Genomic DNA, 24,355 nt, shown 5'->3' with positions numbered 1-24,355 from the left:
AGCCGAGTTCACTGGGGGAGGCACCACACAATCAAAACCCTACAACAAATAACCACTGGTGAACGTATTGTTTGGAATTTCATTCTAATATCTCATGAATGGCTCATTCTCCAATATTTTCCAACCAGCCTTAACAGATTCAGTTACATATAGAATTTCAAACTCCATAGGAGAAGACGAAGTGGTTAATCAGGCAGCACATCTAATAACAATTACACTCTGGGGTACTGAACAACTGCATATCTACATGTACAACAGACAAAAACATCTTGCCTACTTTCGCCAATCAGATTCAGTGTAATGACTTTTTTACTAATTTGTTCCGGCCTTAGTAAGCCAGGTATCTAGTGATGAGAATGCATAAATGTGTGGTGTTTCATGTTAATTTTTTTCTTTTTTTTTTTACCTAGTGAAGCATCAGTCTCTTGGCTATGACAAGGAATTGCTTTCTTTTTGTAATAATTCACTGTTTTCAAAGCCTCTTATGGGGGTATGAAGGTTGTGACATTTGTTTCATTCAAGGTTGAAAAAATCTCAAGATAATGGCACTGTACAACTCTCTACTCAACACATTTACATTTCTATCAGAACAGGTTTTATTATGCCATACCCACCTCAATGTCTTCAGGGTGAAGGTTATCAGAGAATGACCCATCGTCAAAGTCTACATGGTAAAATGTCTGCATCTTGCGATCAATAATTTGAGCGTTGTAATATCGGCCGTTCTTGTATTTAGCATACACATAACTCTTCAGGTTTAGATCATTTAAATCCCTCGAGGATACCTGAAAATTACCAAAAAATCGCATTGTAATCAAAGGTAATCCTACAACATTAAACATTAATGATGTATCATCACATTTTCACACAATCACATCTCTTATTTTCTGATGAATTTAAACTGTCTGTATAAAACACAACATAATTTTTCTCATCTTATTTTTTATTTTTTTTTTGTGTGAAGAAATAGCTCAATTAAAAACTAATGTATTCTGAAGGGTATGGCTTGTTGTCCTTACATGTACATAAAAATTTTCCATCCCGAAGTTTTCTTATTATTTTCTAACAAATTTTGTCACAAAGCTGCAAACATGGTTCAGCTTCAGTGAGACAAGGGAGAGGACTGGTACAACCGTGTGACAACTTAATGTGTCTATTTCAAAAGAACATTTTTATGATAGAGTTGTGGCTTTGCCTACAGTGTATCCAGAGAGTAAAATAATTCTTTGTCAACTCACTTTTCCTTTATGAGCATGTTTTGTACAGGTGACATAAACAGGAATGGCCAATCACTGGTAGTGAAATCCACACCAGCAGCATGTGCACAGGTAACATGAAATGAGGTAGGGCACCTTCCAACAGAGCACTGGTGCAAACACCAGGTTTATCAAGCTCTCTGCACTGTTACAGTACACACACTTCTAAAGAAAACATAAAAAAGAATGAAAAAACAATACCAATGTCAAATAATAATATGCTACCCAATATTTAAGCAGAGTGACAAAAAATCATTTTGACCTATCTGAAAGCTTTGGAAACAGAATAATTCAAAACAAAACACCTGCAGAGGCTTGAAAATAGCTGATTGTTTTTGTGTACACAAAATGAGAATTCAGATAATTCAACAACCAAAAATATAACAAATGGATCTGTATCAGACTTCACCCTGGATATTTTTCCCACTTACAAGCTTGTATCTTGAATGTTCCAGTTGATCGAGATTGATGCCTTCTCGCTTCTGTATTTGGCTAAATACAACCAATGGGATTGTGAGAGCACACCAGATATGAGCCCACTCTCCACTGGTTGTGTTCTTCAGAGCTCCACCTCTCAGACAGCACAAACAACAGCTCTAAAATAAAGAATGAGGATTTACTGTAACAACGATATGAAAATACTATGACCATTACTGCAACATGTATTAATTTGCTTATTTGAATCTTATTCTTAACTCTGAACTTGCACTTTAAACACATGAAAAAATTAGCTATATGCTTGCAGATAATTCCAACAAATATAATAATTAATACACATTTTTACCCAAAGCCAACACCATACGACAGTATCTTCACTTAAATGATCAATTTCTTTCCACTGACACCACCTTTATTTCAATAAAATATTTCACTGGCTGGTATAAAATGACAACAGCTTATGTCCGACATTAAGTTCATTTTAAGGTACAACCTACAATATGGTTTAAGATGTTTCTGTGTCTTGAATAAGATCAAATGTCATTAGTACAATTGTTCCTTTCAGTCTATTTTCTCTTTTCCCCTGTATGCTATTATGTTATGCAGGAAAAACACATCTACATACAGCATTTCTGTTGTCTTCCTGGCAGCGGTCACATTTCCAAATCTCCGGTGGACTATCCAGTACACCATAGCAGCCTGACAACAAAAAAGACAACAATTCATGAGACAAAAAAGAAGTCTGGATCTAAACAATTACATGTACAATTTATCACAGGTTACAGAATTTTAAACAAACCAACTGTTATACATCAGATAATAACCAACTCTCTACAGAAACAGTGCAAGTGTATCAGCATTAATCTTAAACTTACAGGTCACATCCAGAGTCACTTCGGTTCTGGAAAACACTAGGACTCCAAAGTACTGGCCACCCAAACTAAACAAGCTGTATTAAAACTACCAAGTAAATTAAACGAAAATATAATACTTTACCATGAAAAAGTTAGGTTTTCATATAAATTTCTTTCATTCACAGACTTACAAGATCTTAGAAAGAGAGTTGCATTTTGTAAATTTCTTTATGCAGTCACAATGTCACCATTAAAGTTTGGGATAAGAACCTTTTATGTTTTTCTACATATGTCCCTGGTGACATACCAGATGAAAGTAGAAAAACACTTCTCTGCTTCTTGGGGAGTAAAATGGTTTTATTTAAAGTACAGTTTTCCTCAAGTGCCAGCAGTTAGTGCGGAAATTAAGTTCAATGCAGTGTCAATGCTGTCAACAGTGATAGTTGTGAAAACAACTCTGTATGGGAAAGAGCCCTCAAGTGCCCAGGCACAATGGACTGGATTTGAACATGAACCCTCACTGGTGAGCTACTAGTGGTTTTAGGTGGCACTCACCAGCCCACTCCCACAAAAGCAGTCAGCAGAACTTACTGGCATGTACACAGAGTTTGCAGCTGTCACAGACCAGCAGATCACTGGCTCCATCTTCTCCAACCACAGAATTTGTTCCCATGGGCTCTGGGTTTTGAGCACTAGAAGAAAAGCACACCTCCGAGATCAGTGGAGCAGATCGAGTTGGTATCCCATCTGACCCTGGTCTCACCAATGCAGACAAATGTTTACAGGACTCCCAAGCCTCACAGGTCACCTGTAAAAATTTTTTTTATTAATTACACAATAACACACATCAGCAAATATTTTTGACACTATTTCTTCCTCATTAGTATCTAGCAGAGACAATATCCCTTGTTACAGATGGGAATTCATAATTTCATCATTTGTGTTTCTGCAAGCATAATTTTGTTCTCTTATTGATTATCAATCACCTGGTTCTTTAAACAGGTGCTAACCACACTATATTACATATTTACGATTTGCTTCTTAAAGGGTTCAGTACAAGTAAGTAGCAGTAGTGCTTGCACCGAGGTAAGGTCCTTTGCATGCATTTTGACAAAGTTACATGTATTCCATTACATCAGAAAGAAACATGTTTATGCACGATTCTAAATGTAAAATTTCACCTGGAATTATTCATTTATGGTGAATAATTCACAGTTACAATTTGTAAGCTGGCTCAATGATAAAGTGGCAATAACAAAAGTAAATAAATCTAGTACAATTTTTACCCAATACTTACAGGTGAAGGTCTGAGGAGGGCACAGACACTGCAGTGTGGAGCACTCATAGCCATCACAGTGTTATACAGCTGCTCACTGAAGAAGTCAACAGGACCATCTTGCCACAGACAAGCAAAAGACTTGGCCCAAGGTTCTTTGATAGTTGCTCCTAATCCCAGATCCTCGTCTACAAGAAATTATCAAGAATGTACCAGTATTACAAGTTTGTAACAACACGAAAATGTTTGAGCTGAAATTACGAGCAAACAATGCCCTTGTCAAGACTGTCCACAAAAATACACCTAATCTGAAGCAAAACAAATTTTAAATACACGAACAATGTCACTTGCCTATTACCATTTAGCTTACTGCATAATATATGGCAGACAAACTGACATTTTTTTCATTCCACACCAAGACTAGGTCAGGTCTTTTTCCCATACCTACAACAAGGACTATAAACAATCACACGGGAGTCCTTTTTGCCACAGTTCGAGTAAATGTCCATTCCGGTTAAACATGGCAAACAAATCCAAAAGCCACCATTAAAAACATGCGTTCTTTCACAATAACCCAACCGACACCCTGCTCTAAAGTTCTTATTGGGCTTCAGATAAAATTTCTCTTTTCTCTCAATGTTAATTATATTAACAATCTCTATGTCTCTCATTAGCCAAAATAAAAAACAAATTCACCTACCGACAGAGCATATTTTTTTCTGACAGGTTTGGGTTACCCCCAAAGAATTTTTAATGATGGCCATCGGTCATTTTAATAGCACGATAATTATGCTACGGTACAATTTCCACATCGGGTGTGTATGGAACACTGAGTGTGCAGTTGATCAAGTGGATCTTCAATGTCTAACTTTACAGAAGAAGGCCTTATCATGCTTATACCACACAGTTGGACCTAACTAACCAGCCCTTTTCTCTGTGCATGATAAATGTTTACACAAGACCCATTAACCCCCAGACTCTTAAGAACAAAAACTCTGCCTAGAAATAGACAATTCCACAACTCAAAGTATAAAAATGAAGAAGGTAACAAGCACCTTACAAGCATAAACCATAGAATATTTGGAAAAACTAATGGGCAGTTTCACTTCAAGTAATCCTTATTCAGTTATGCAAGACAGTGGAAACATTTTGCCAGACAGAATGGCTTAAACTTTTATACGGTCCCTGTTTCTTGTTTTTCCATGAACACAAATTCTGTTCTCAGGGGAACGCTTGGAAGTAATACTGATACTGATAAATAAGCAGACAAAAACATACACCCCCATGCAGAAGTTACATCTCTATATTAAACAGATTTGAAGGGACAATCTGTCTTGCATGTACATATCATGTGCATAAAATTTGCACAAAGACTGACCTTCACTCTTGACGTCGTTGTCAAAGGTTTCTAGCTGCTTTTCATCCCTTAATCCACGTTTCCTGTTGCACTTTTTTGAAGGTTTCTTGGCAGGTTTTGCAGCTGTTTGCTGAGACTTCTGTGGTTTTCCCTTGATGCCAATTTGAAGGTTGCCAGTTTCTGTAAATTGTGCTTGATCTCCAAGAGTAATCCCATCATCAGAACCTGCACATGGCGATTCCTGCATTTCTTCTGATTTGATGGAAACCTCACAGTCATTTGAAATGATAATGGACATTGGTTTGCAGATGGTGGTAGAAAGAGGATGCAGCACATTTGTCTCAATAGAGTCCTCCTCAGTGGGCACACTCTCAATGACAATGTCTGAGGAAACTGAAATCTCTGGATTCTGGGTAACATCTTCCATTTCTGTACTTTTCTGAAATATTTACATCACAGTGTGAATTTTAGGTCGCCTTATGTCCTTTCAGGTTTTCATAACAAAATAGTTCTTCCACACATCAGACTAGACTCTCATGCTCAAAACTTAGTTTGTATAACAAACTAACACAGTCTTGGATCAAAATGTTCGTTGGAGTATCAGCTCAACCTCAATATTGCACATAAAAGTTCCTGGTTGATGGTAAGTTGTGACATTGGGAGGTCCGTAGACTGACCAAGCTGTTGTTACATGTACCACCCTACGCGATTCAAATACGTCAGGGATTGGCGGAACAGCAGCTGGAGTAAAATACAAAATAAGGAAGTGCCATCAGTAATGTTAGGTATATTGGACACTCACTATACTCAGTTTGGCCACAAACATGCAACACTGAAAAATTTGAAAATATACTGAACCCAGTCATCAACACATATCTCCAAATTTACTGAAATACAGACTGAAGAAACCAGAAACTTCGCTCATCCTCTTTCTACGTTGCTTGTGTAGTCTAAAGCAACTACATGTACAGACACCAAATGGTGAACAGACAGGCTTCAAAACAAGTTTTTAAATAAATTTTTCATTTTCGGAACGTTTACGTCCAACAGATTATAAAAATCATCTGGTATTTGGAATAACCTGCATGTTTGAATCTTCTCATGTATTTCCTTCCCTCCTACATGTACATTTATCATGTAGTATCTACCTTTCGATTGTGTAAGTCAAGATACTCAGCTAAAGTTGGGGGTCAAGGGACAAGATTCTCCCATTACCCAGGAAAATACTGTAAATATCAGATGAAATTTGACATGTCAAAACAGACAGCAAGATCAAAATACTCTCTGATGCGAGATCCTAGATGGATATACTGTCTTTTGAACTCCTTTTTGTCCCATATACCAGTATTTAATACGTTCAGCACAAAAAGAGCAACTCAAGAGTTGTATACTAAGCAAAGCCTAAGCCAATAAAACAGAAAAAAACATGAAGAAATCAAATTTCAAAGACTGGAACAAGCATGTGAGCAAAGTCTTTGGCGCAAAATGAGGTTGAGCAGATTTCCAGATCAATTAATAATTACTCGATATTTAATTCGTACAGTACATCATGATGTCACATTTATAATGAATCACTTTAACACAACACAGAATAGCTTTGGGCTAAGCACATACATGGTATCATGATATTTCTAATATAAAACTCAAACAGAATTCACAGCCTTGGACTACTAGTGGGATTTATAATGTTATGTTTACCATGTACATGTGATATAAGCCTTTCAGGTTGAAAATGCAGGTACCCTCACGGATAAATAAGCAGTTGTGATCCTTATGGCTTTTCTAGTAATAAATGCATACCTCTTTTGTAAGGTATACAATGTATATGGCCTTGGAAACATGCCATTTCTATAGGTACATGTATGCAGTTACAAATAGCCCAAGACTGCCAGCTGAAATGATACTGGTGAAAGCAGTCTAAAAATACTTGAGAATTCATCATTTTCCAGCATAAATATTTTTAATTCTTGTACAGATGCCTTTGCCTATCAAACAAAGAGTGGCTTATTTCTAATAGGTTGCCAAAAGCATCTGGTGGCAGGTGGTAGCCGCCAGAAGGCCTACTTCTGGGGTTAAAATTATTCAACTTTATTTTCTTTACTTAATTCACCATCAATACTTACATACCTGTTTCACCATTAAACACTGAATACAAGGATTTCCTAAAAGAAAACTGAAGTTAACTGCTTACCATCTCTTGAAGAGAATCTTCTGATCTCTCTGGCAATCGTCTATGTGGAGGAGAAAAATACAAGTGATCTCCACTTCCCGGATGATGTGAAGGAATTTGAACGCTGAGCGGTGTAGGTTCTGCCTGAGTGTAGTTCGGCAACGAACTTTCATCTGCATTGCGTGACCACATATCTTCATGCGTGTCAGGAGATACCTCAGGAATTCTGTGATGTGAAGGCTGCTGAATTTGTTCTCCTGTAGCTTTCAGATTACTTGGATTCGGAGCTTGTACTGGTGGCCTATACACAGGATGAGTTAAGCCATGCTGACTGGACTCAGCATGCTGTACAGTCTGTTGGGGCAATAGTTTTTCTGATGTATTGCAAAGAGCATGCACCCCAGAGCCGGATTGTTCAAGCTGTACATGGCTTGTATTATTGCCGAATAAAGAAAGCTGAATGTGAGATGACTGGTTCCCCAAAGAACTGATTTTCCTGGATTGGTTTCCCCATGAAGACATACACTGGTTAGATGATGTATGTTGGATGTTCTTACTTGATGACTGAGACTGAACATGTACCTGGATGTTTGAAGGCACAACACCATAACTGAGACAAGGTTTGTTCTTGTTTTCGCAGGCAATCTGGTACTGCGATAAAGCACTTGACTGTTGAATGATTCGGTCAGGTCTAGCCACAAGACTTCCATGGGAGGCCACTTGCTTGTGCGCTGCATTCACATTTGAATTTGCTGCCGTTACACTTTTTATTCCACCCATGGACATAGTGTTGTCTTGAAAATTAACTGACTGTAACGATCCATAAGCCTGAGTAAAATGCTTGCCAGTTTCAGGGCTGCCCTTTGTCTTACTACACTCTCTTGCTGTAGTTGCCTCAGCAGGAAGGACTCTTTGTGAAGACCATGAATGTTTTTGGCTTACACAAGTTTGAAGAGCTCTTAATTGATTCAAAGCAACTATGTTCACATTTTGTCCCTTAGGAAGTATTGCTTTCAAGTGAGTCAAAGTTGAATCTTGACTCTGTCCGGCCGTGGGTGCCTGAGGTTTACCCTGTGAGACAAATGCCACCCTACCTTGGAGGTGTAGTGCTGGATTTGCTGTTAGTAGTTTGGCTTTGTTATCAGCAGACGGAACAACAGTAAATGGAGCAGCTTTCACAAGTTTTTCTTGCAAACTTTCACAAGTCCTTACATCTTTTGGCACATGCTGCTTCATTTCAGATACTTGTAGCATCTGATCCGGTGATCTTAACATAGGATTATTTATATGTGATGGAGCCTTTGACTTTGCACATGGCTGCAGTTGAATTTCAACTGTCCGATTTTGTTTGTTCTGTTCTGCATTCCAGCCTTGTCCGTTTGCTCCCCTTGATCGCCCAGGAGTTCCGAGCCCTAGTAAAGCTTTTACTGCCACGTCTGGTGATAGCTGGGGTGAGCCATTAACACCTTGCCTCACTGAAGTTGACATTTGGGATGTGACAGCAGAAGTACCATGCGGGAGTTGTGCAGCCAGAGTGGGAGGAACATCTTCGTTTCCAGTTCCCACATTTTTGTCCTGCAGTGTTTCCGGTGAATTTTGTAGTGACAGCATTGGAGGGGACTGATTGACTGGTGAACTCTGTTTAGCCTGGTTCTGTACTGTCATGTGAAAGTGTGGAGAGAGGACAGGTGGTCCTGCAGCTTTCCCCAATGAGTTCCCAGACAATGTCCCTGTACTTGACTTCAGCACAGTAGAGTGCAAGGATGGGTTGTGCATTGAGAGTACTGGTGGTCCTGTACCTTTCCCAGGGTAAGACATAGCTCTTTCAGCAGCCTCTAACAAGTCTGTGTGCAACAGAGAGCTATGAGGGGAGAGGACAGGTGGTGCTATAGCTTGGTTAACTGGATCTCTCGAAGCTGCCTTCGGCATGGCTGCATCAACAGGAGAATTCTGGACTGCGAGAACTGGAGGGCCGGCAGTCTTCTCAGAAGATTCCTGAAATAAAGATCCTCCAGTACTCCTCTGTATTGAGGGTGTGACAGGGGAGTTTTGAAGAGATAGCAACGGTGGTGAGTGATCAGGAGTGTTACTGGCATCAGTATAATTTTGAACCTGTGCTAGCTGAAAACTTGGTGACAACACAGGAGGTGAACTTTGCTTTGAAACACTTTTGCCAGCAACTTGAGCAGGCTGATGGCCAAGTGTACTGATATCGTAGCGGAATGAGTCAGTTCCTTTAGACCTCTGAGCAGATTCTGATTTAGGCACAGAAACAGGGTTGTGTGTGTGTGATTTTGAAACAGGAGTCTCTGCCGGTTTACTTACAGCTAGTTTTTCCTCCATTAACCTCTGATAAGCTTCCTCTATAGCTTGCTTTTTTAATAATACCTCTGCCACTGTTGCACGTTTCGCTGGTTGTGTCTTCCTTGGCTTCCTGGGCTTACAGGCTTTTGCTTTAACAGGCTTCATTGAGCCAGAATCCCCATATAAACTCATGGCAGATGGTGCATGGATACCCTTGACTGGAATACATGGGCTGCTGACGGAAGTCTCTTGTGAACTCTTGGGCCAAGTGCCAGTCCTCTCCTGCAAAGATGACTGTGCTGATCTGTACTGCACATAGCCACAATTTGATTGTCCCCCAAGGGGATTTTGCACTTCACTGGAAACTTCATACGGCTTACTGTTCAAGCTGCCCTGGTATAATCCTGGGTTAGCAGTAGTTCTGCCTTGAAAGAGGTGTTGTGTTAGTCTGTTGATAAGGTCTAAAGACCTTGAGCTTGTGTACAATGAAGCTGATGAAGTTGGCATAACACCAGTGAGGGGAGAATGCTGCGAAACACCAGGAAGGAGAGAATGCTGGGTGCATGTTGAGAATTCTTGTGTACTGGACTGCCCTTTGGCATCCATATCCTCGAACAACTTAGACTGCTGGGCATTCTGTCCAAGGCTTCCTGTCCCATTGGCGGGAACCTCACACGATTCCCTTCTTTTCTTTGGTGGTGAGGGGTATATCATTGCTGAGGGGTCATTTCCAATTTGGCCATGTCCGTGGGCTCTAGATTCTGAACTGGATTTATTCCCTTCTTCTGGAATCTCTTGGTCAGCTTTTACTTCACGGCTATGCTGAGGACCAGATGCACTTTGTTCTTGAGTCTGCTGCTTATACATATCTAGTGACTCTGCCAAAGCTTTTTGGATGACTATCTCTATGGTTTCAGATATAGAGTTGGAAACATCTTCCTTTGTCTCCAAGGATGAATCTACAACAAGGGGGTGCTCCTTTCGTTTTTTGGGCTTCTTGGATTTTGTTGGGCTGGACATGGCATGTTTGAGAAACTCCTCAAGGTATGTTTTTGAAGCAGTGTGATCGTTATCCAGTAAAGTTTGCTCTGCAGACACACTCTCTTTTTTCTCTGACAATTTATCTTTTCGTGGCTTTTTCACTTTCTTTACAGAAACACCACTCCCAGACACTGATTGGTCACCTTGCCCTTCTGACTTAAGCTCAGACTCAACTTCAATTTTTCGATCCTTACTCACATATCGTGGCATTATTCCTGGATCTGCAACAAACTTATGCTTTCGTCTTCGTTTTATGTCTGACACTTTTGAAATAGGATGTCTTTTGGTGGTTAGAGTGCCAGTGCTGTTAGCCTCCACAGCATTTTGACCATCTTCAGTTTCTCTATAATTTGGCAAAAAAAAAAAAAAGAGTTATCATGTAAAACAGACTAATTCTTTTATTCTGTGTAAATTACAAGTATTATAAATATAGCTGCTAAAGCCCCGATGCCGGGGTACAAGCCAGTATTGCCGGCTTATGTGGTGTTACTTTCACTTAACTGAATGGTGTCTACGCTATATTACACTCGTTGATTATGAAAATTGCACAAAATTTAATACATGCCCACATTTGGCATTTTTCATGAAGGCTGCCAGAAGTATTTTGAAAATGAATTTCAAATCTGTTCTCAAACTTTATTGCGCTGTCTATGGGCTACGTTGTATCAAAATTTCAGAGTAATTCATTGAGCTCTTTTTCACCTTGAGATGTTTAAAGCATTTTTAATTTTTTCAAAATGGCCATCATGTCACGTGACTTCCGCAAATGACTTTCATACATAATATACGCCATACACTTGTCCATTGTACGGAATATAAACCAATGTTGTGAATGTAGGAATTACATCAACAACTTAATTTGCATATTTAAGCACACTAAAATCCCCCATTCTCATTGGCTCCTCTGAAAGAATTTTCATATATGACTAATACTGAGCTTTTCTAACAAAAATGATTCACTCGTAAGCAACAACCCCCCCCCCCCCACCCCTTCAACCAAATGCAATATGGCCACCATGTGACCTGACCAATTATCACCAAAAGTTAAAGCTGACACACATATACCAACGCCTTTCATATGGCAAAATTTCAGCTTTCTAGTAGAATGATACATATGTTTCCCAGACTACAGCATGAGAAATACCGAAGCATATACATGTACCTTTAACATGGCCCATGTTATTTAAATAGGGCATTTCTGGGGGCGTTTTTTACTCATTATATACAAAAGTGTTTCCCCTAGAAAAAAATAAGCACGTATTCGTCTTCAGCATGGAAAATAACATGTGACTACACGCCTTGCTCTTTTTAAATCCGATTAAATTTAATCCATGCTCTTATTTTGCAGTTTTTAAGATGGCCCCCAGAAGTAATTTGCAAATGGATTCCACTTTCTTTCTCGAACTTTATTGTACTTCTGGAAGCAAACTTCTTTCACAATGTATGCCATACATATGTCTATTGTATGAAATGAAAACCAACGCTTTTAATACTGGTGTTGTCTGTGTATGCTAATTTGCATATGTAAACACAATTATGCATTTTCAAAAATTTTTTTTTTTAAATTTTCATATATGACTAATGTTGAGCTTTGCAAACTAGAATGTTACAACAATGGACAACATTCAGTAAAAATTTGAAGCAAATTGGTCCATGTGTAGCGCTTTGCACTCGGTGATTTTCAGCTTAACAGCTGTAATGTTTTTCTCTCTCCAGACCTCCAAATATGGTGGAAATTGCGCTTTTTCGCGTTTTGATCGTAATCTGCAGCAAAACTATATGTCGCCAGAAAGAAATAAGTCCATATTCATGATCAGGATGTCGAAGTACGTTGGGTAGCCTGCTTACAATGTTCGTACATTCATCGTAGTCATAAATGCGTTTAAAATGCATCATATAACATGGCGACGTCAAAGTGCCAAATATGGCAAATCGGCCTTTGGACAATTTTCAAGCACTGCAACTCCCATATTTATTGACACACTTCAACGATACTCTGCATGCCTACAGTACACATATAGCCGTTTGCACTCAGTCATTGTCAGCTCCACAGCTGCAGCGATTTTGTGTCACGTGACCTCCAAACATGGGGTAATATTGCACTTTTTCACACATTCATGGCAACTGACGACAAAACCGTACGTAGGAGAAAGGAAAAACCACCAGACTCGTCATCAGAACATCGAACTACGCCTAGAAGCATACTAAAAACCTTTAACTAGTGCAGCAACCCAGGAGTCTCTCACCAATGCTGTCGCTGTGAGTTCAAGTAAAGTTCATGCTGGCTTCCTCTCCGGCCCTATGTGAGAAGGTCTGTCAGCAACCTCAGGATGGTCGTGGGTTCCCCCCAAGCTCTGACTGGTTTCCACCCATCATAATGCTGGCCGCCATTGTATAAGTGAAATATTCTTGAGTACGGCGTAAAACACCAAAAAAAATAAATAAAACCTTTGTATTCACAACATTTTCATCGCCTGACAAACTGGCTAAGCTGGGATCGAGCTCTGACATGACTGACAGGCGTCAGCGGCAAGAGAAAAGAAAGAAAAAAAAAAAAGAGAAAATTTCGCCAGCATCTCCCCTGCCATACACTCCATTGTATATCTCACTAAGTCCCCAGGGCAGTCGCAATTCTCACTTCAACTCTACATATACATTTTCTTTACGCTTATATCTTTTATGTCAAAGCATGTTAGTGGTCGAAAATCAACACATAACCAGATACATGGCTTTCAAAGTTTCTATGCGACCTTACACCGTTTGTCACTGAGGCAGTCGGACGGTCATTCGCATTCCCGCCCACAGATCGGAGAGCTTTATGATGGTACGCTATGCCCAGTGAAAAACGGCCATTCCTTGGCAGACCTGGCCTGCTTTCTTTAAGAAATAATGCAAAAACAGGCCCCGTGTAACAGCAAGTTTGTACTTTCACGTCTCAATCCACGACCTACGATGCACAGACTCACTGCCCTACTGATAGCTCGGCCGTTGTCAGAAAGTCAACACCTGGACCATGGCACGTGTCGATATCTGTCAATCACACTGGCCTGGTTAAGCGTATAGTAAAGAAGACAAGGTCTGCGCAAAACAAAGCTAACTTTTACAGGTCCACGTCTTTTGCTGTTGTAGTTAGAATTCTGCGCCATCTAACAGAGTACTGTATAGCCGAATGTCATCGTACAACCGTTTCAGGAGACCATGGACAGTGTAGCCGAAAGCATCAGGTGAAATACTATAAACCCAGTCCAGTTCCCATCTAACTCCATGTTACAGCAATAGGATTCCCATCTTTTTCTAAACAAAAACGGTGTTGTCATTTAAACACTTAGGGAGAAAACTATTGGTTGTAGCTCAAATCTGTTGGCATACTCCAGAAAGAGCATGTCTTGGGCTACACTTTGGTGCAAGTTGCACATTTCTAGCTCCCATAGTTCTCGAGTTATAGGTAATTGAAATTACGTAATTTGTTTTAGTTTTTTGCTTATATCTCAAAAAGTTACGCAAATATGCAAAAAATAAAAGCAGATTCAGAATCAGCAGTTCAAAATACACCAGAATACGTTGAGAAAAATTGAAATTTCGTAACTTTTTGTAACGTCACAACTTCGACCAATGGTGAGCTTCCAGAGTTTTGACTGGAAGTCAACCATTTTTGCAAACTTTTTGTAACTCGTGACCTTCTAGCTGGATGTCAAATTTCAAAACAATCGGTTCAGTGGTTCTTGAGAAAAACATTTTTAAAGGTTTTGCACAAAATTCAATATGGCAGCCGAATCATGTGACATAGAAAAAAAATGGAGAATTTATCCCTAGAAAATCTCTGCCAGATAACATGAGCATAATTTGGGACATTTATGTTGAACGGTGTTGTAGATCTCCTGCTAACAAAGTCGGTGAAAAAAAAAATAATAATAATAAGGAAAAATAGAACGATTTCTTTCCGAACGGGATCCCTAAAAATCCGACCAATTACAGTAAGGCATCTATCCAGAGGCTTGAACCCTTATAAAACGAAGAATCTGAACAATTACACTAGAGCTTCTGGCCACAGACTTGAACCCCTAAATATAGCTGCTAAAACAGTGATTGCCGGGTTCAAGCCAGTATTGCCGGTCTATACAGTGTCACATCAGGTTGCCTTAATAGTGTCCACGTATAGATACATAACCACTTTAATCAGAAAGCCTACATTCTTCATAGTCATTAATGTGTTGCAAGTACACTATGTATCATATGTATATAGATATGCAAGTAAATCGACCTTTGGGCAATATTTGAAGGCGTGCATGTCTCCTGTTTTTTCACACAGCTCCACGATTTTCAACATACATAGAGTATATAAATAGCAGTCTGCTCTCAGGGATTTTCAGTTTTACAGCTGTAACAGTTTTCTGTCACGAGACTTATAAATACAGTGGAAATTGCGCTTTACTGCAATATTCATACATTCATCACAGATATAAATGCATTATTTAACACGAAGGTTGTCAAAGTGCCAAATATAGTAAATCGGCCTAATTGGATAATTTTTCAAGCACTGCAACTCCCACATTTATTAAGACACTTAAACGATTTTCCGCACACATACAGTCCACATATAGCAATTTGCACTCGAGCCATTTTCAGCTCTACAGCTGTAGCGGCTTTGTGTCAAGTGACAGCAAATATGGGGGAAAATTGCACTTTCTTGGACTTTAATGGCAATTGGCAACAAAACTGTGCATCAGAGAAAAGTAAAAAGGCCAGATTCGTGACCAGAACATCAAACTACACTAAGCCATGTACTTAAAATATTTAAATTCAGAAAATTTTAATCATGTGACAAATTTGTTAAGCTGGGATTGAACTCTGACATGATTGACTGGCGTGAGCGATATAAGCCCGGCACTTTCTGCCTAATGTCAATTTCCCGACGTCAATCATCTTCACTGTTCAATTGCCCATATGTCGTACCACACAGCCGAGAGCGGTTAGTGTTTAAATTCTTCTGTAATTAGGTCATTAAGTCTGGAAGACAGTCGCAATTTTCACTTCAAATTTTCATACACATTTTCTTTACACTCATATCTTTCCTACGAGAGTATAAGTTATTGGTCGAAAATCAATACATAACCATATAATAATACACGTAATACACGCCCAAAATACATTTTGTACAAGCTACCAGAATAGTTCTACATCTCAAATTCCAACTACAGCTTGTGTTATTCAACCTGAATTGAAATTTTGCTCAACACCATACCCAAGAATTTGTCACTTGAACAATGGTGCCTATTTTTAGGGGTGGTGGGGTAAACCAATGACATTTGGACAGTTTCTGACCAACTTTCTCAGAAGTGACATAGAGACATGAACACCATGTTGGTGGAAGTAAATATATGAGCATTGCCAGTCTCTGTCTGTGACCCACTCTCAGTATGTAGAGAGGAAAATACTAAAGCCAAACATCTAATCAAAATTAAATTAACCTTGGAAAATGTAAAATACTGACAGACTACTCACTTTTCTTTGGCTTTGCCTCCATGTTTGCTTTTCATGTAAAGTTTGCTCTGGTCATCTTCTGGATGAGGTGCAATATCCTGTCCAGCTCTCCAAAGGGCGTACCTTTCTGGCTGAAAACGTCTGACAAATGTGTCCATGCTGATTTTAACTCCATCTTTCCTGCAAGTGCACTAAAGAGAAAAAAATTCAAATTCAATGTTCAATTTGAAATTTTGACTCAACTTGCTCTTATAATTGCTCACTTGCTCCCAGATGAAACCAACGCTTTAGTGAAGGGATATTTTTTTCACTTGCACATAATCAAACAAGAATAGATGACTTTCATTGTCACACGTTCTTTTGATTTCTTTTTTAGCTAATGGGTGTTTATCAATGGAATACTAGCAGAAGTCCAAAGTGGAATGTCTCTTCACACTGAGTAAATTGTCGTACGTTATGCAGCAGCATGCAACATGTGACTGTCTAACGTCACGCAATCCTGAATCACGGCATTGACGCTCGATGCGAGAAGGAAATCCACTGATACTCCATTTCAAAAAAACTTGTCCATTCTGTGAAATATATCTAATACAACTGCAATCATACACTGCTTAGAGCAGGCCCTTGGAAATAAAAAATTACTTTCGTTTTGTCACACAAACTTGCTGATAAATGTTTTGTTCTTACATACACCAGTGTATTTCTCCCAGCAAATTATTTGACTAACCTGTTTACACCTCTTCCCATATTCAATCCAACGAGTTGAGGCAAAATTAGTTGACTCAGCACAATTGAAGCCCTGATTGTAACCAGAGTGGTACCCATATGGAAAAGTTATCACAAATTCGCCAGCTTTATGGACAACCTACAAGATATCAAGCACATATTTGGTTGTTGTCAGGATTTCCTACAGTATTACCACAAAGATTATGTAATACCAAAAGTTAAAACAATGAAACAATTAGATACTTAAAAAAAAGCTTTCTACATTGCACTAATCTTGACTAGAATAGTTTTGTTGTGTTCGTGTCAGCACTTAAATTATATTTTAAAACAAAAATTCCATTTTTTAATTCCCTAAACCCTTCTCCTCACTATATGTGCCAAACAGTTTGAATAAATGAAAGACTCGGGTTTATTGCTACACTGGCAGTGTATGTATTTCTACCATATTGTGGTAACCTGACAATCTGGAGATGAAGTATGAACAACACAATATTTCATATTATTCACAAGAAAATGTCAAATGCAGAATAGGTATGTAACATGATTAGTGATGAAACCCTTGATTTCTTATGGTACCCCAAGAGACTTGCCTTGTTAAAAGGAATGGAGTACTGTTTAAGAATATGAGGAGATATTAAAGTCATCTTGTGACGTAGGAATGCAGGGCAAGCTTGGAAACTGCTGGGGAAGAATCCTGAAAATAAATAGAGAAATCTAATTAATCAGATGGGATCAACAGGCTTGTATGGCTATTTTTAAGATATAAAACTTAACTACATCAAACCCTTTGAAAAAAATACAGTTTTTGAGCTTTCATTCTTAACAGATTTATTTCAATCTGTTTTATCGCTGTGGCTCTGCTTGGGACCAGTCAACAGACGTCATGTGAATCTGCCAGAAACTCCTCGTTTGGAAAGAGACAAACCTTATGACTTCATACCAATTAGCCAGCCTTAATGTCAAGGTATTACTGAGAGCAATGTTTGAAATAAATGAACTCCTCTTAATGAGTATTTTGTTCACTTAATACACAGACATGCCCTCACTAAAAATTCATCCATCAACTACTATGAATGTTAATGGTGGAAACTATTAATATGTATCAGTCACCACAGGAAGAGAATAAGTATGGTTCATGTTTTGGTTAATCTTTAAATGATATATAAAAAAGCAAGACAATTCAACATGCTTCGAAACTTGCAACCTTGATATGATCCTCACCTTCAGCCAACCTCTCCAGCCTACGCCCATGCTCAGGTGGGATGGCATACCACTGCTTTGGTGCTCCATAATGAATGTAGTTGATACTGTAAAGATCCATGTCTTCTGTGTGCCAGGCAAATGTGGTCTTCCACATCCCAAAGTACAAGTAAGCAGTGTTAACTCCTTCAATATGAATGCCATAGTCATCACCTACATAGTCCAATATAGTGCCAAGCTTATTGATATTCCAGATACTTTGGTCTTTATCATACAAACTACCAGAGATATCTGCACCATATATTGGAGGCACAAATGCAATGTTTTTCCAATATTTTCGTTCCAATTCCTCGTCATCATTGTGCTTTGGAGGCCGGTATCTGCAACAATCATAATACATGTTATCTGTAGTACAGATGGGAGGTAAAAATGCCAAAAAAGTCAAGTACACGTACCATATTTCAATTAGTACATTGTCCTTGATTCTATTTGATTCATCCACTTTAAAGGGCGACTTAAGAGTTTGTTGAAGTTTGATAATTTCTTAACAGAACAACTTAAGTGTTGGCATCAAATTAGACTTTCTCATGCCGACCATTGTAAGGCACAACGTACACAATGCTACTGTTTGACATTGGATTCCGTAGCAGCAAGTGCAGCAGATCAGTAACACTACTGCTATTAACTGAGCAATGAAAAGATGGGACATTCCAAATGTCTACACAAGAAATCAAGTGCTTTTCTGTTTAGGGGCTTTTATCTATCAATGGGTCGATGACAATTACATCAATGCATCTATATATTGTGCCCCAATACAACTGAAAGTTCATAAGATCTTGGAAAATAATATAGAGAATGGAACCAAAATGTAACCAAATCAAAAACTTCAGTTTGACAAAATCAAACAGACTGACTGACTGTGCTTTTTTTGTTAAATCCCCCCATATTATATGATATGGGGATAAAAAGCTTAATATGAACTTTGATTCAAAGCTCATTTGCATTCATCACTATCAGGGCCTGAATTTTGATGTGAATCCGAGAATCAATTCGCCTAAAAATTCATGCAAATCTATTTATGAAAATCTATTTATGAAAAAAACTTGATTCTTGCGGGTCAATATTGAATGTCTTATAAATTCTCAGCTTAAAATAGCTGTATTTCAACTAATATGACAGCAGCCTGTGAATAATGGTAGGAGGAAGCCAGAGGGAAATCACACTCCCAGGCAAGCTTCACTGACACAGGCTAACCCATTTAGAAGCCATTTAAAGAAGAACACAACATCAGCTGGATTCTAGCCTTGACCTAGAATCCAGCGGATACTAAACTTTTGGGATACAACAGCACTTCAGGTTAACTTGCACAATTTGTGTGAGTTTAAGAAACATATGCCTTATGATGTCAGAGTTATGTCCCACATAATAGTCAAATTATGTCTAGCACAAATTTGTTAATCAATGGAGCGGAAAAATTTCTTCTGAAATATCAATGGCCCGGGGGAATATCCGCAAGGGCAGACAACTCCTGAACACATCGAAATGTGAAAAATAACCTGATAGAGTACAACTTCAGCTCATTTTTCACACTCTGTATGAGCTTTACAATCCTATGTCTAATAATTGCAGAGATATTCTCCAGACAAATTTGAGTGGAATGGACGGAGGAACGGATAGACGGAAAATACCCTCATTACGAGGATATCTACGATATAAAATTGTAATATCTGTCATAACATCTTACCTGTCACTGTTTGCCAGCTTTTCAAATTCTTTCACATTCATAGTTTTTTTCTGAATGTTGTACTGTGTGTACAAGCCTTGACTTCCAGTCACTACCTGGCTGATGGGTGCTGGGATAGTCAATTCTACATCTTCATAACCGCCTTTTCTAGGAATCCATTCTTTGGGAGGTATAACCTGAAACAATGACAAAATTGTGTTATAAATATACTTATAACTAACACATTTGCACAGTAAAGTGGATTACCAACCCACCATGGGTGGGGTGTGTTCACGTTTCTTTCAAACTGTAATAATGTCTTTACAAAGAAAATACACTGTGTATTTACATGTAAACATGTAAATGTAGTACAACACATCAAACAGCAACTGTGCAGTATAAATTTTAATTTAAGTTAAAATAGGCCTATTACATGTGAATACAATGAATGTTGCTGGGCATTACCTTGCAAATACCAGCTTTGTGTCCACCTTGTGACTCGATGTACTCAATGTATTTAGGGAAATCCATGAACTCTTCCATCGTGGGATGGAAAGTCATAATTTTGGGGATGCTACTCCCCCCACTTGAAGACTCCATTTTAAAACTGTCCAACCTTGGAGTGCATACAACTGTTTCTCTGCAAAAAACAAAATACATTTGAGATCAAACTTCCTGTTCATCCATCCAAGTGGGCCGGTGCTATTTGGACATCCAGTTTTCAGCACTTTTAACATGTGAGAGATAGCAGAAAATGAAATCAGAACACCCTGCTATAATAAAATGGCTTCAAAAAGGCATGTTTCGACCACCTGGCTAACTGATGACTATAGGTCACTTTTGGTTTCAGTTTCTGATATAAATTCTACCCTGCTGTTATTTGCAGGTTGTTTACAAATATATATATACATATTAAATAAACATGACATTTTAAACAATACTGAGTGTATCACCAGCTCACCGGCCGGTATGTTTACCTCTCTAAGTAATATCATTTCATGCTGTTTACACCTATAAATAAAAGAATATTTCTTTGTTTACTTGTTAGATTTGCTACATGATTTATGTAAAGCTGAACTATCAGAATTTCCTTCAGTGATAAAAGTGTTATTTCACACAGTTTATAGGTATAACTTTTGTTTTTACACCTAGACACCATGATGTTTAAAAAGAAACATTTGTTTTCTGACATTACAGTCTGAGCTCAGCGGTATGACGTCATGATACATGTACAGTAAACTTTTACATTTCTGCGTCATGCAACAAGACATGTCATACACATGGAACATTGACGTATCTAGGTCAACTGCTTTGGCCTAAGCTTGCCATTGATTGGTCTAAAATGCATGACCTCTGTGGAGGCAGTAAAACAGAATATGCAATTCTTGCCACAATTTCTTCATTTTTTGGGGTAGAATAGACAGTAACACTTTTGTCCTGGTGTTTGTTATGTAACCTGATACTGCTGAACCTTGTTTCAGCAGTTGGCAGTATTAGATTAATCAACAAACACAGCTACAGCAGTGTTAAACCCTTAAATATTCTACATGCATCAATTAAGGCTGATTTGTCAGACTCCGTAGTTCGACTTAGTTCAGAAATAGTTTTGTGGAATCCTATAAACAGCCCAATTCTGGACAGAAAATGGAACTGAATTATCAACAAGAAGACTTAACAGGTACTAATGGATGCAAATGTTACCCTGGTCCATTTTCTCTAACCAGTTATTCTCTTGCCTTGCCCTTTTTGTAGCATATGTGAGCAACAACTGTGGCCATATTTGCACATATTTGACTGCTATGACTGGATGAAACATTTAACAGTTGATGCAAGTTACCACCCATTGAGGTAATAGACTTAACTGAAAAAGGCTCACAAATTTTCAGACAAGGCTGACAAGCTGGCAATTTACTCCAGGTACATCACTGACATCACAAAGCTTTTTATCCACCTGTAAGTTTAGTTCTCAATAAAATTCTTTTAAAATGTGCTCATGCAATGTGGGCCTGCACATAAAGAAGGAAATCGGAAATTACCTATTTACTTCAGGCCCACAAAAGGTCCCTTCAAATCATTTAATATCAATAGTTTGTTTTCCTCTAACAAGTCATCAAAATAAAATTGCAAATTTTGGCTGTGCCAAACTTAGAAATTTACCTTTCTAACACTCAGTAACACTATAAACCTGTTTCAAATGTGACTTTTGCTGAAGACCACTTGTTTTCCACCAATATAGTGTACATATCTGTATGTAAGATATGTTACATATGTTCATCAGTGACTTGCCACAGGTCTTTGATTTACGTTTAAGCTACATAAATGAAAAATTCTTGGATATGTTGTTAAGACATAATCAAATAAATAAGTAGATTGAACAGCTGAAAAAAAAAACCTTTTCAAAGTGAACCTCAAACACAAACCTTAGAATCTGGTCAGGTTGACCACATTGTTTTTTAACCATATGGTCTGCGTGATAAAGGGGAACAACTCCACCTACCAAATGGAGCTACCAGAAGTAGTCACCCTTGAAACTTGCCAATGCCTTCATATTTAAGTTTACATTACATTTACAATTTGATATACCCTGTAGGTTGCCTTGTCAAACTCCCAAGATACATTTTTCAAAAAGAAATGTTCGCACGTTGTAATAGAATGAAGGTGAATATACAGCATTACTGTTATAGTTTCTCACAAAGACTACAAAATCTCCAATAAAATTAACCAATGGGATACAACATTCTGAATACAATATATCAGTGTTGCATTGAAACAGTTATTACACTTTATTGTCTAGGTCACAGGAATTTGCATGATATTATTTAAAATGCACATGGGAGATAAAATTGAGAAATATTCAGTGATTGTTTTCCTTACTTGCTAGCAGGAGTTATACTCCTGTGACCAGTTCAATTGATTTCACAGTCAGACTCCAGGCTTGAAGATTTCAGAATACCTGAGAAACACTTTTTTGGTTTCATGTGCTTTTGACCTTGGAAATGGTGGGAAACGTTCTTTCAGTTCCCAACAATTTCTGCGATTGGAAACGATTAAGCTGTAATAATTTTAGAATTAATAGTATTTCACCAAATAAATTTTGGTGTTTGGTGCTTCTTGCAGATCTAATTTTGATTTACTTTGCAAAGTAAAAATTACCATAATCCCTCTACCTTTCCGCTTAAAATGTATGAAATATCACTGAACAACTGAGGTCTCTGACTACAAACTATCGAAAAAAGAAGAGAGAGAACTGGGTAGTCCAAACTGTGTCAATTTGAGTTATCTCCCCTGCCAGAAGAGTACAATGCAGCTTGTGTTAAACACAACTTTCACAACAGCCTTGCAATCAAACAAATCTCAGAATCTGAATTTCATAAAATTCACAACTTCAAATACCTTGGTTGGCATTCTGTTTCATTTTTAATTCATCGGCTGTGCTACTTCCTGTTCATCTTAGCAGATAGCATTGCAGGCTTATTATAAACAGAGAGATTGAAAAAGTTCATTTTTCTTGAGACCACTCGTGGCAACAAAGTACATGCGCTTAGTGACACCATAGCCACAATTTCAAGGCTCAATTAACTCTGTTTAACAATGTTTACCAAGCAGTACTTTTTTAAGTGAAGTCTTCCCCATTCGAGATTATAGACATCGTGGCATCTGCCATTTGTAAAATGAAATAGCAGTTAAACAAAACTCTGCTTCATAGCCCCATAATCCAAACACCAGCTTTCGTTGACATTTACAGTTGATATTAAAATTTACATATGCTGTGCAGATTCTCTATCCTAATAAGCAATAATTTCTGGTTATTATCAACTGTAGCTCTCACAATATCATCCAGTGTTGTTCATTTTCCCATACCTTCCCATGTCATCTTTCACTTTGTTGTCATTGTAGGGTTCTACCCAGAAAATGTTGACTGGTGAGCACCAATTGTGGAATGAGCATGGCAAATGTGCACAGTGAGTGAGCATGAAGGGGTGCATAGGATGTTTCCCCTTTACATGCAAGAAATACTCAATGAACGGTGCTCTGAGAGAGCATCTGAGCCATGAAAGATAACAAGAAAGCTGAAACAAAATCTGTACATCATAGAAATACAAAATGCAGAACACCATATACTGTACAGAGTAAACTACCGTGTAAATCAATGTTATTGTTTTGAAGTTGTATTTTACTCTTGACACTGCAAACATTGAAGTTTGCAATGCGTTTTAAACCAAAACGCTAAATCTACTGTCCCTTCCACAAACTAAGAATAAAGCTATCTTGACTTTGGAATGCAGGGCGCACCAAGATTTTCTGTCTGACACTGGGTGCTCCGGTCATCGCCATCACCATGGGCAGAACCCCTGCATTGTCCACTGATCCCATGCAATTGAAGTTTGCGGATGTGTATGGTCTCAAATGCGGGGCTGGAGGACAAGCTACAAAGAAGGTCATAATCACAGCAGACAGGGCCCGAAATAACAGCCTGTGAATCGCAAAAAGCTGGCCAAAAATTTGGCGTAGCAGGCCAACTTAAAGGC

The 24,355-nt window shown here is 38.4% G+C and overlaps 1 protein-coding gene across 2 annotated transcripts; it reads right to left on the bottom strand.

Moving 5' to 3' along the window:
* Nucleotides 1-650: 650 nt before the first annotated feature.
* On the bottom strand, nt 651-20,460 carry LOC135471933 (uncharacterized). 2 transcript variants are annotated; one of them, XM_064751374.1, is made up of 14 exons: nt 20,292-20,460; nt 19,848-20,023; nt 18,125-18,483; nt 17,494-17,597; nt 16,905-17,042; nt 16,199-16,368; nt 7,373-11,039; nt 5,203-5,620; nt 3,846-4,012; nt 3,140-3,356; nt 2,320-2,393; nt 1,688-1,852; nt 1,239-1,421; nt 651-785 (listed from the first exon to the last, which is right to left on the bottom strand). In XM_064751374.1, exons 1-13 carry the CDS (start codon nt 20,424-20,426, stop codon nt 1,290-1,292), a joined length of 5,922 nt encoding a protein of 1,973 aa, XP_064607444.1. In that variant the 5' UTR covers nt 20,427-20,460; the 3' UTR covers nt 651-785; nt 1,239-1,289. The 2 variants fall into 2 exon arrangements, with proteins under 2 accessions (XP_064607444.1, XP_064607445.1); XM_064751375.1 differs by lacking the exons at nt 651-785; nt 1,239-1,421; nt 1,688-1,852; ... (1 more) ...; nt 3,140-3,356; nt 3,846-4,012 and having other exon boundaries at nt 5,608-5,922.
* Nucleotides 20,461-24,355: the final 3,895 nt, after the last annotated feature.

This window comes from Liolophura sinensis, chromosome 7 (genome assembly GCF_032854445.1).
Source record: "Liolophura sinensis isolate JHLJ2023 chromosome 7, CUHK_Ljap_v2, whole genome shotgun sequence".
Lineage (NCBI taxonomy): Eukaryota > Metazoa > Mollusca > Polyplacophora > Chitonida > Chitonidae > Liolophura > Liolophura sinensis.
Note: the sequence above shows the minus strand (reverse complement) of the source record. Positions and strands in the feature narration are given on the sequence as shown.

Excerpts from the sequence above, each read along its gene's own strand:
- LOC135471933 (XM_064751374.1), bottom strand. The coding sequence starts at position 20,426 with ATGGAGTCTTCAAGTGGGGGGAGTAGCATCCCCAAAATTATGACTTTC. Across the intron at positions 20,024-20,291 it reads ACAAAGCTGGTATTTGCAAG|GTTATACCTCCCAAAGAATG; the intron begins GTAATGCCCAGC and ends TCATTGTTTCAG. Across the intron at positions 1,422-1,687 it reads AACATTCAAGATACAAGCTT|AAGTGTGTGTACTGTAACAG; the intron begins GTAAGTGGGAAA and ends TGTTTTCTTTAG.